Source organism: Musa acuminata, chromosome BXJ3-1 (genome assembly GCF_036884655.1).
Source record: "Musa acuminata AAA Group cultivar baxijiao chromosome BXJ3-1, Cavendish_Baxijiao_AAA, whole genome shotgun sequence".
Lineage (NCBI taxonomy): Eukaryota > Viridiplantae > Streptophyta > Magnoliopsida > Zingiberales > Musaceae > Musa > Musa acuminata.
The window spans coordinates 2,615,257-2,628,586 of NC_088349.1; the positions used below are offsets into that span (position 1 = coordinate 2,615,257).

At 36.3% G+C, this 13,330-nt stretch overlaps 1 protein-coding gene across 1 annotated transcript in view; it reads right to left on the reverse strand.

Annotated features, from left to right (window-relative positions):
• The window catches only part of LOC135583044 (folylpolyglutamate synthase-like), a 32,659-nt gene that overhangs the window by 18,059 nt on the left and 1,270 nt on the right, over nucleotides 1–13,330 (reverse strand). Inside the window, exons 2-3 of the mRNA XM_065137241.1 lie at nucleotides 11,429–11,592; nucleotides 6,899–6,964 (exon numbers count right to left, since the gene is read on the reverse strand). Coding sequence (XP_064993313.1) covers nucleotides 6,899–6,964; nucleotides 11,429–11,592 — 230 coding nt within the window. The remainder of the gene's footprint in view (nucleotides 1–6,898; nucleotides 6,965–11,428; nucleotides 11,593–13,330) is intronic.

A 13,330-nucleotide genomic window follows, 5' to 3' on the forward strand; every position in this document is an offset into this window, starting at 1 on the left:
AATGGTTTCTGAAATATATCCCACCTAATATCACTGGAAAAAAGATAATGAAAAGGAAGATATGCCAAGTCTGGTTTCATACCAAGCGCATCATTCGATAAGGTTACGTTACCAAGTTACCATCAAAGAAGGTAATTGGTATTTGGTACCTAACTGCACCAAACAGTAAGCTTACCATCTATTACTGGTATTGGAACTATTTTGAACTTTTTTAGACTATTTTAATATGGGATCTTCGAGGAAGCTATCAACAGTCCCCTTTCCTTCGGTCAACAAAGTTAGCAACTCCTCAACAGCCCCTCTTTGGAGATTCACTTCTCTTTCTCATTCATCTATGCTTTTGCCGTAGTCACCTCCTCTGCCTCTGCACAACCTTTGAATCTGGTTCCCCTTCCCCACATTACTGCCACCTCCTCGTATTGCCGCAGCCTCCTTCAGTATGCATCACTGCGTCCTCGTAGTATGTGTCCCCCCCTATCTCCTCTTCCTCCTTTCGCCTTCTCATTCACAAGAAGAATTGTTTGATTTGATATAGACCAGTTCTGAATCTTAGTTCCTTTTATTAGTTGTGTTTTAGATGCTTGAGTATTCCAAAACTCAAAACAGTTTGTGGCTAGTGTTAAAAGAGTAAATAAAGTTCACCAGCCAATCTGATTTCAGTCAATTAATTGGCCTTTGGTAAGATGTCATTGGAAAATGTCCAGAATCAATCAAAGTCAACTGGCATTAAGCCATTAGCCAACTTTGACTAATTTAGCAGATTCAGATTGATAGCCTAAAAGAAAAAAGAGGTGCAGAGAGGAACACAAGGGGAAGAGATGGGAGAAGATAAACAAAAGACAAGTTATAATTATTATGATTCTGAAACAAAAAAAAGAGATGCTATTTCATTTTCTTGCAAACATAATATATGTTGTCTACAACTACTATTGCAAACTCGCAATATCCACCGTCATATGCAATAAAAAGAAAGAACAACAGAGAGGCAAGATAAGGATTATTAATCACTTGCGGAATAGGAATTCTATCACAAAGAAAGAAAATATCACAGGATTTAGAATAAATCACAAGTATCTTTTTATATATCTTCTTGTATTAACCCAACATTTCATTTCATGGTAATTAGTAGAGCATTAGAGCCATAATATGGCTTTTCATTAGTTTTTAAACTAAAATAAATATTTACTCTAGTGATATATCTGTACAGTATATTTATTATTTATTTATAAATAAGGAATTGTTCTCCATTATTTATCATTGTTATTTTACGTACAATATTTTATCTTTTGTCATATAGTTTTAGATGAAGATATCTTTTGCAATATAAAGATATAGAACTCTACAACAACAACTACTACTATTACATATTAAAAAAGGTGAAGGGTTGTGTTGGATCATTGACAACCAACGTAAGACTATATTAGATCTCATGAAAAAAGATGATGAACTCTAAGCATAAAATATTTTTATTTACTATAGTTTAATTTTGATTTTATTTTTCTTTTAAAAAAATCACCAACGAAATTCTGCCGATTCCTAGCTATTGCCAATCACATATTGATCTTGTGAACTATGCTTGAGAGGTGCATCTTATAAAAAGCTAGATGACATAAGTTTAATGACAGATGAATCATTGAATTCATTAACTAAATACTTGCCCAGTACCCCCTTGCAAAATCAGATTGAGAAGGTTCAATCCTCTCTTTATTCTATACATCTTCGAGGCTTTTGTCTTAAGCAAGGGGCAAGAAAGGCAAAATTTTGAGGAAATGTTGATCAATTTAGGATAGTCTCCTCATCCTGATTTGGAAAGATTTGACTTGGAGGCTCTTTCATGGTGTTAATAGAGAACCATAAAAAATGCCGAACTACCAGTACCATCAAGTGGTTTACTTATTGAAAGTAATAAAACTATGAGATTTTTTTTTTGTTGGAATTCTCTTTGTGAGCAAGAAACTTTTATCACCTTTCTTTCACTTTATGTTCCTCTACCCTTTCTTATCTCTTTTCTACTTAATTTTACTTACAAAATAAATTGTCAGTTCTCTGCCCTTGTGCCAATAGAAAGAGACAATATATTTCAGAGGACACAGGTTCAATTGTCGCATTGATAAACTCATACAAATAACTTCTTTGAAAAGGCCTGAACCTATTTGGCTTTATAACCATGCCAGCTAGTAGCTAGTAGAATATATCTTGTGATATTCAACTAACATACCAAATATTTAATTCTTAAATATAGTAAGAAATAAGGTTCTTAATCTCGTACCATACTGATGTAGCGAGCTTTGCTCGGTATGGTACGGTACGACATACCAAGAGGTACACCTAAAATAGACATAAAATATCTAAAAATAGAAAGAAAAAAAAAGTTAGGATAGGATAATTAAGTTAGAAATAAATATACATTTAGTATAGTTTTAGCAAAACTAATATAAATTAGGTAAAAATAATGCCACGTATCTTTTTTGGGCTTTGAGGAGTAGCCTTGTGCAAGGTTTGCAATTTCGGTTCATTCCAGATCGTTCTTCCTCTTAATCCTCCCAAATTAGCTTCCTAAATTTAGTTCAATCTACAAATCGTTGCTTTGTTGAGTTTAGGAGAATGAAAAATATGAGAATAAGAGAGAATGTGAAAAAAAATGAGTTTGAAGGAGTTTAAGAGAGTATGAGAATGAAATTGATTGAAATAGGGGGGAGGAAAAGGTTTAAAAACCCTTGAGGACTCCAACGATCAAATTGACTGTTAGAGTACTGTTGCCACTCAGTAATGGTCAATTTCTATCGTTACCACCCGGTACGATCCCGTATCACCCGATATGGGGCCAGATGCCGGATACCACCCGGTAGTGGGCGGTCCACGTGCCGATCTACTGGCAGATCGGTACGTACCATACAGTATTGTAAACCCACTGAGAAATCTATTTTGTTCTTGATGCATGGAGATTGATTAAGGTTAATTCTTGTGAGAGTTCATATTTTCCAAGATCATCTAAAATTTACATGTTGATCTTTTGTTGATGAACAAAATAGATATAAAATTTGTAATATTGTGTTTGATGTCATTTGTATTGTGCATCATAGCATAGTCATATAAATCAAGCATCATGACATTACCAGTGAATTATGCTAATTGCATCTCACATCTCTATTAAAAGTTTTTCTTGTATACTTTTCCAAAGGCAATGGACAGGAAACTAGCTAAAATTAAAGAAATACCCTAAACACAATCATGCATATACACCCGAGTAGCATGACCAAAAGATGAGAACAAAATACAATCAAAACTCCCGATGGGATCATCACGTGTTGACAGTGATTTCAATAGGCGCTCGGGCGAGGCGAGGCGAGGCCCGAGTGCCTCGCTTCATGTCCGGGCGTCCCGCTTCAAAGAGGCGCTCGCCCGAGCCCAGGCACCAGACGCTTCGGGCAAGTGCTTGGGTTAAACCAAGCGACCGAACCAGATTTTTAAGTCTGGTTGGTCTCCGATGCTTTAGTTAGTTTAATCGACTCAAGTAAATCATCGATATCAGGCTCCCTCTCATGATTTCCCCGACTTCCCCAACCATAACACTCACGATTTTGCCGTTGAGATTTTTTCTCTGCTGTCGCTGCCACTATCGCTATTGTCGCTACTCGCCGCTACCACAATCGCTGCTCGCCGCTGCTGTTGCCGCTCGCAGCTCCCGCTCCCACTCTTGCTATCGCTCGCCACTCCCGCTGTCATCGCCGCTCGTCGTTGCCACAATCGTTGCTTGCTGACTGCTCACCACTGCCACAATCGCTGCTGTCGCTCGCCACTCCCGCTGTCGTTGCCTCAGCAGCCTCGATCTTCTCACACTCTTCTCACTATACTATTAACAGTATATTAACAGTATATTGCTAACTGTATACTAATAATAGTATTTTTATTTATTAGATTAATAATATATTATTTTAATTTTAATACTATTAATTTTTATTTATTTAATAGTTTATTTTTTATTTAAAAAATAAAAAATATACTATTTGAGATATTTATTTATTATAATTTTGTACCTGATTTTCTTAATTTAATAGCATTTTTTATTTAAATTATTATATTTATTAATTATATTATATATTTTTATATTTTAGTGTCTCGCTTCGCTCGAGCGAGCGCCTAGCGCCTCGGGCGTTTTTGGACCTTGGTGCCTAGCGCTTTTTAAATCACTACGTGTTGAACAGTATGCTTCTGATCTTCAATTTCTTTTAACAAGGACCTGTGTGAAGTACATTTTGTTTCGAAATACCAACTGCATAAAAATTTGTATTGAGGAGAAAGATAAATCTCTGATAAATCCATCACATCTATCGAACTTCATAAAGGTGATAGTACGAAGAGATGGAAAGAGCACATTGAGTTGACAGTGTATGAAACCAATCTAACTAAATAATCAAAGAAGGATATAACCTACCAACTCTAGAAGAGAGAAGTAGCAGCTCATTAGATTAATCAATGACATTAGCTATGATATTAGATTAAAGACCCCAAAGAGAAAGCCATGATAAAATACCTCATGGATATCCATATTCATCCTGCACAACACTAACATAGATTGTTGAATTCTTGGATGATGGTGTTGGCCGCTATCTAGCTAGGTATTATGCTAAAAATAATCATCTATTCCATTCCCAATAGTGATTCTGCAAGAGAAGGCAAATGATTTCTCCAAGGCAAAGGTGGAAAAGGAAAAAGTTTCGCACAGTAGTTATTCCAAAATGGTTTATGACATTTAAAGCAAGAAAATCAATTTCATCCAATTTGGCTTGTACCCTCTAATGTTTACCAATCCAACCCGAACCGAGACGTGGACCACATCCATTTCAGGTTGCCTGGTCTGACCAACTTAAAAAAAAACTTTAATAGGGTAAATTAGGGTTTATGTTTGCAAGCCCTCTTCTTTGTACGTGTGGAGAACGCGACCCCTTTTCTCCATATACACACGAAACATTGTCGCTCATTGCTTTGATGACTATCATGCACCATCATCCTTGAAAATGCTTCCTCCTATTCTCCTCATCTTCCTCCACTGTCTCCTCTTCTTCCTTCCTCTCCCTCCTTCCTCCTCCACAGTCTCCTTTTCTTCTTCTTCTTCCTCCTCTTCTTGCTTCCTCTTCCTCCACTGTCTCCTCTTTAGGGTCTTCCTCTTCCTCCTTCCTCCTTTTCCTCCACCACTGCCTCTTCTTCCTTCCTCTTCCTCCACAGCCTCCTCTTCTTCCTTCCACTTTGTACATACCGATATACTATGTCGGTACACCATTACCGGTATGGTATGTACTGGTCCAGCTAGAAACCAGCACATACCTGTGTATTGCGAAATTGCAATTCTTAATTTTAAGTATCTAAACTGCATGATTTAGCTCGAATGGTTTACGAAGACCTGCAAAAAGGTTTCTGTAGGTCAAATCAATGGTTGAAGGGATTACACTTGACCTTTAGTCCAGGAGTCAATCATTTTTAAAGATAAAGATATGAAAATTTGAATATGATTCTTTTTGCACAAATCAGTGATTTAAAAACTGATCGGACCAGTCTACAGCGACCACTATTTCAGTCCAACCAGAAAGCAGGATGCAGACCAAGCAAAATCGCTCGGTCCGGTCTGAAGCAGGGGTTACTGACTGCCTGACTGGTAACCCTACCAAACCAAGCTTACCGCCTGGTTTTAGTGATTAAACCCATGGGGTGCCAGGCAGTAATCACACCACTTGTTGCCCATATCCCTTTTTTAAATTTTTTATAGTCTTTTGATGGCAGCATTCCATTTTTTCCTCTCTCTGCTCTACTATCTGTCTCATCTCTTCTCCCTGATGCCTCACCACTATAGCTCAGCTGCCTCACTGCTGCCCACATCGCCATCATTGGTTACTCTCCAGTATTACTCAGTCACTTCTCCTCACAGCCTCCTCTGCATTCTCTTCCTCTTCCACTTCCTCGTTCCTCCTCTCCTCCCTCTCCATCTCTCCTCTTCTTTCCCTCTTTCTATTTGGTCTATACCAATCAGTATGTCGGAATACCCTGTGTCAGTACACCAGCATGAACCAAACCCATACTCATCTGGCTAAAAACTGACACAGGTCTTGAACCAAAACTTCAAACCCTGGTACAAATACACAACAAATAGGACTAACAAAACAAAAGAAAAAAAGTACAGACTAAATACTAAATAGTACATATAAATGTTGCCCTTTGGAAATTCCAACAAATAACTCTTACCTTTTTAAAAATACTGCAGTAACCTGCACAAACATACTGCCAAATCTTTTCCTCTAAGACAGTGATTGCTGATGTTGCTAAGTCCCAATATTTATCAAGTTAGGCTATTGAAGATGGTATGGATCATGGGTTCAGGTATCCATCCATAGTGCATAAGCTGCACATACAAGTCTTATCAACTACCACATATTTACTACATGTCCTTGGATTAGTAGGTAGAATTCCAACCATATCAAGTTTCAAATAGCCTAGTCATGTCAGATTCCTCTTTGGACCCTTGGAAGATGAGTGCATCATCTACAGATTAGCAAGATGAGACATTGAAAGTACAAGGATTACAACCCAATCCTTCTGACATAGCATGATAATGTAATTGATTCCCAAACAGACATATATTGAAGAAACTGCACATGGACCTATATATGACCAGAAACTCAGTGTCTCATACCACTGTGTTCCTCCAACACCACAAGATACAAAAAAAAAACAAAATAATTCAGTGGACAGTGGCGAGAAGCATCAAGTTGTCATCCAAAGCTTGTGTTTAAGTGAATTTGTCAAGTTAAAGTACATGGTAGAAAGTAGAAACAATGATGATATATAAAGAATTAAAATAAAAGATAGGATACAAAGAACAAGAATTAAGGGGCAAAAGCATTACCTTTCCTTTAGTTCCTCCTATGTGGATAATCTTAAGTTCGGGTAAGCTTTTCTCCACACCTATTATCTGTTAGAAAAACAAAGTGAATATTTGCAAGGAAAAGCAAAAGAAAACATGAAAGACGAATTTAAAAGATATGAAGGAACAAAGCATGGTTCGCTTTATCAATCCGTACCAATATACCAACCGGCCATCGGTATGATACATACCAACATATCGACACATATGGTTCACCTTATCAGTCCGTACCAGTTGTCGGTACGGTATGTACCAAGTCATACCGAACACACCGACACATGATACATGGGGCATACTGATGTACTGCCCATATTGATCCCCTATCAGATCGGTATATACTGCTTGTATTGAACGATACACCCCAGTACGACGAACCTTGTCGACACATGGTACAGTGGGGCATACCGACAGACTGATATGTACCACCTATACCGGTCTCCTATTGGACCAGTATGTACCGTCCAGACCGGGTGGTATACCATAGTATAACGAACCTTGGAACAAAGGACAATCATATCTAGCATATCATAATGACAAATTTAGCAACACGAGTATTAAAATTTATCAACAAGAAAACCAATTATTCATCTATAAAGAAATGCATGAAGCTAAAATGTTAATCTAGGTCCTACAACTTAACCAGCCTAACCAACTAAATAGACAAAAAAAAGTGGAGATTTATTTTCTGAAAAATGACCTAGATATGGCATAAAAAAAGCTTAAAATTGAATCAATTGATAACTAAAATATCAATTATCTAAACAATATCAATTACCTATAAAATAGATTACCTTGTCGGATACTATGTTTTGAACGCATAATTTAAAGTTTTAAACTAACTTAAACTACACTCAAAGAAAAAATTAGTTTAATTATTTTAAGGTATAATTTAGGCCTTATCATGATAACTAAAATAATATAGAAAAAATGAAACTTAATAACAACTATTAATGAAATATGGAACAAGAGGAAAAACTCATCTTTGTAGATGACCCAAAAGCCTCAACAATAATTCATAGTACATAGATCTGAAGAAGTAATTTGCCTTGGAATGTCTGTATGTTAGATTGCCAATAAATGTAAACTTTAGTTGATGCTCTTCTATCCCCTTGTATGATGAAACAAGCCAAAAGGTATCCCCTCATATGATGGAACAAGCCATTACAGACAAACCATTTAAAATAGGTAAATTTATCAAAATCCAATTAATGCAACACCTTGAATTATAAAATAAGCTACTGCAAGGTTGTTTAATTAACCATTAGAAAACAGGTAACTTTTCAAAATGCATGCCATATACTCGTAGGTTCCAAAAAAAACTAATCAAACCAGTGCATACTAACCAGTATTTACCAAACTTCTACATTACAGATCAGCCCTGTATCAGTCCATGGCTGGACCATACAGATCCAATCCATGCTAAAGCACAGCACGATAAAAGAACAATTTCAACCAGCTAAAACCCTAAAGAACTTATTTTATGGTTCTTTCCCACCTTTTCTTGATAAATACAAACAAAATATATAAAAATTTATGTGCTTTCAGTCCCCTGTACAACAAAATTACATGGAAACATATACCAGAAAAAGATCACATGCTGTATTTAGAAAATGCATTGTGTATACTGTATAAAAACAAGTTCTATCTCCTAGGCAATTGAACACTGATGTATAATAAGATTATATACCTGCTCCTACCACCAAAATGATTGACGAGAGTCCACGAGAGTGGATTAGTTCCTTGATGTGACTACACTGTTGATTGATACAATATCTCTATAGAACTCATAAATGAAACTATTCCCATGGCATATGTTATTGATAAACAATGTACCACTGATACAATAATATGGTGCCAATCCTCGACTAATCATCATAAACCACCTGTGTAGTAGGAGACAACTCAAACAAGTAGGACCATGGTAAGTATGCATCTGTACAATATGCACCAGAACCATGACTCTCATCACCATAGGATTCAGAGCGAGACTTGAGCAAGGAGAGAAGAAATGAGAGAATGAGAGATGGAAAAGAGGGTTGTTCAGCCCTCTTAATGCAGTCAAAAAAATGTTGGGGTCTCTTTGACTCATGACCACAGTGTGGGCTCACCGTCCAGTACAGACCCATTCACGGGGCTTACCAGAAGGTAAATCTTGTACAGCACATGGACTGTCCAAAATTGGGCAATTCGGGTTCTGATTCAGGCCCAAACCAGTACATACTGCCCACATGTGTCAGTCCAAACAATATGTTAAACCATGGTATTGACCAATCCGACCTAGTTTAGATGCATCAAAAGAAGCAAGACTCTCATCATGTAACTAAAAAGGATCCTTTTGTATGTCTCCGAGTAACTAAGGACCCTTCTGTATGTAGTCATTTTCAAGGACTGCTCTGTAGTGTTTAATCGGCAAACCTTTCTCTATGTAGCTTTTCCTCCTTTTTCCTGTATCTCTCTTTCTTTCAGTCAGCTGCTAGCTGAAACCTATACCACTTTGGTCTTAGCTTTCCACCCGACATAGCTGTTGTGTCTCCTACTCTCCTCCTTGTGTCATTGTCATCGTCTCCTCCTATATTGTGCATTATCTCCTATTCTGCTTCCTCTCCTCTCCTACTCCTCCCCTCTCTCCTCTGCTTCTTCATCTCCTCCTACTCCCCTCCTTTCTACTCTACTTCCTCCTCTCCGCGTACTCCATTCCTCTCTCCTCTCCTACTCTTCCTCCCATCGTCTCTCTCTTTCTCTTTGATCTGTGCCAACTAATACACTGGTCTACATGTATTGGCATGCCAGTATACACTAGACCATATCAATCTTACTAGGGACCAATACAGGTCTCAGACTAGAACTTGAAACCTTGTCATACATATATGCTGAAAAGTGGAAATTGATGTTTTTTTGAAAGTGATGAATACTCCAAATAAATATTTTAGGGCACGATACTCTAACAAGGGTTTTCTTTACTTTGAGAGGAAGAAAAGAGCCCAAGTTATGATCTAATAAAGAATGAAATTAAACTAAAATACCCTATATGATTACAAAAGAAAAATAACAATGTCCTATGGACTTACAAATCTCATATTTAAGTTCTTCAATCATAACTAATCCTAACATAAATCAACCGTAAATAATATTCTCATCTTTCCTACCAATTTAAATGCTGTACTACAATTAGAAAGGCAGTATTTGTCCTCACCCCAAGCTAGGCAACCCCTGTTTCCTTTTGTTAAAATAGATAACAATGCAAGTGCATTATCTTTGATGACATATATGTGAAGGTTGTCCACATCATAAACAATAAATTCTTTAATTACAGTCTAAATTGGGAGCACTTGGTAGAAGCTAGATTGTTAGATGGTTGGTTAGTTATTTTAGGAATTTTTGGATATTTGAGTATTTTTCTAACTACAAGACTATGAATCGGAATTGATATATTTGATTTAGATTTGATTATTAACCTTGGTAAAACCTCTTTCCTTAAGAACTAGCCTTTGGATCTATTGCTCTTGATACTTTCAATTCAAACAACTGGTGGACTTATTACCTATCTTTAAATTTATAAAATGTAACATACTGTTGAAGATAATTTATTGATGATCTTATTGAATAACTTGTCCAAGTCAATTTAACTTCATTATGAATGTCTCTTTATGGAAATTTTGGTAATTCCTAAGAACGGTGCTTATTCATGTGCTATTTGAATGTTTGCCAGTATTTGTACTAGTATAAATATTTATTGATGTTGTTGTCTAAGCTAACTTTAATGTGAATGTTTCTCTGTGGAAAACGTAGTTATTCATAAGATCACTGCCACAATCAATTAGCAGCCTACAGCCTTTATTTAGAGATGGATAAAATCAATCTGAATGTGTGGATTGTTTAATCAGATTGAAAAACAGTTATCAAAAGAGACAACTCTTCACTTATCATAGTAAAGAGAAGAATGTGTCCCCCTCAAAATTCAAGCAGGAATACATGATTTTCAACCTAACTTTATTTAGTTCAAAGAAGATTGTCATATAAATGCTTATGCAAATTATTGAGAGCTCTAATAGGCAATCTTCATTGCCCCACAAAACCTACATCCCACAACATTGTGTTTCACATTGCTCCATAACATTGGGTTTCACATTGATAAAGAATTTTCTTTTCTTGAGCAAACAACATTTGATCACTGACCTAAGGCATAACTTCTTGCATTTAGTCAATTTCTATAATGTCACATTATTGGCATGAGACATTATATCTGAATCACAATGCCTGTATGGAGTGTCATCATTTCTCAACATTGTAGACAGGAAAACATCAAGTTCTTAATTGAGGTTCCATGAACTTGAAAATTAAGGCAATTTGTTATAAATAAGTCAAGGTTCACTTTATATCTACAATATCCTTTCTTGCAAGATGTCCTTGAACCATAAGAAAGATAAAACATTGAATGTCAACTATTGGATAATTCTAAAAAAAATTAATTATACAAAAATGAACACCAAATGCAATCACAAATGGGATTACCTTTAAATAATTAAATATCAAATCCAACTTCTTATCCTTCTTTGGTGGTTCTCCACGTTTGCGACCACTAATTAGGGAGGAAAGGGCCCTCATAGCAGCCTCATATGAAGAAGAAAGAACTAAATCAGGTGTCTTTCCTGAAAGAACACCGTTGCTTTCCATCTCTGCAAATAAATAAGAGAAGGTTACTCACAACTCAGGAACCAAATAGACATCATCAAATTCAAGTGAATTTTAAAATTAGATTAACATGGAAAATTTCTGATTTTGGCCATCTAAGTTGAAATCTGCCAATGATTTAAATACAAACCAACAAAGAAAACTCATAACCAAGAACATATCGTAGAAAGATATACGGACAAAAGCCAACAACATTTTTTGTCACAACTTTCTTCAGAAAATAATTCCTTTACGCTTAGTAGACATGGCCAACCAATAAAAGATGGATCCCATGGACCAAATCACAAAATAATGAAATACATATGTGCCCTAAAATATTGGCCTTAAATGTGAATAAATGTTGCAACAAGAACATCAAATGGTTTATCTTCTAGATACGTCTAGATCTGCCAGAAGAGAGACGTAGATAATAGGATTTTCCAAAGAGTTCAGATGACTCAAGAAATTACACTAAAAGCAACCAGCAAATGGCTTACTTGGATAAATCAATACATCTACTAGGAGAATCATGCCTTTAATTCATTCACTTCTAAAGCCTATTCTCTCTGCCAAATCTTTATTTGCTTTCCTTTAGTCCTTGCAAGTAATTCATCATCTCAAATATAGGTGGTTGCCTTTGAAAGATCACCAGGTGCTCTGGCGCTCACTAAGGAACTCAGGCCAAGTGAAGCTTGAGAACCCAAGTCCAAACGGGCACCTTCAATCGGGCATGGCCAAGGTACATGCCTGATCCAAGGCTTCGGGTGTTCCAAGCATGTGCTTGGACCAAATCAACATGGGTCGAGCCGACCATGAGTCAGGTGCCTTTTGGCGTTTTGGCCTAGCACCTCGGTTGTTTTGGTATCCTAGGGTCTCTTAGTATTCAAGGTTCTAAATACCATACTGTATCGGTGTACCGATCAATCATCGGTACAGTATGTACCGAGTTGCACCAAACATACCAACACAGTACACTAAGACGTACGGATGTACTGCCCATACCAGTCCTCTATCGAACAGGTATGTACCACCCGTACCAAGCAATATGGTAAGGTATTGCAAACCATGTTAGTATCTAGCACCTTTGACTACCTTGGTTTGTCTATCATTATAACAAAATACACATTTACTTTGTGTTGAGTTCATAAAACACCCTAGTATTCTTCACTTTGTTGCTGTCCAACATTAAATATGGATTATTATTAAGTATACTCATGGTCAACTAAGTTAGATGTAGTCACAGATCTGTGTGGGCTGTCAAATAATTCAGAAAAGATTAAATTAATTATGTCATTTACAATGGCAGTGCATATGAGTCCACCACATAGACTGATTTGAATTATATGAAAACTAAGACAAGTATGGGAAGGTTGAGTGTAGCTGCAAAAGCCTCGTTATTGATTGATGCACTGGGGCATGGGCACATAAGAAAACCAATCATACCAATTTGCATGCCCACGACTTGGATTCATAGGTATTAGATATGGAAGATAAGAACAGTAGGATTGCTTGGATCAATTATTGATTGAGAAAATAGTTTAAAATTTGAAGAATTAAAAATCATATAAAATAGTAAATATGTATTTTGTAAGATATCTACAACAGCAAGTTGTAATGTCCCAACTATTTGGATTAAAATTTTATAAGATATCTATCTTTCCCCAAAAAAAAGAAATATAAAAATAATAATACATAAAGAATAATGTTAGAAAAATGATGACAAAACAACGATTTAAATCATGG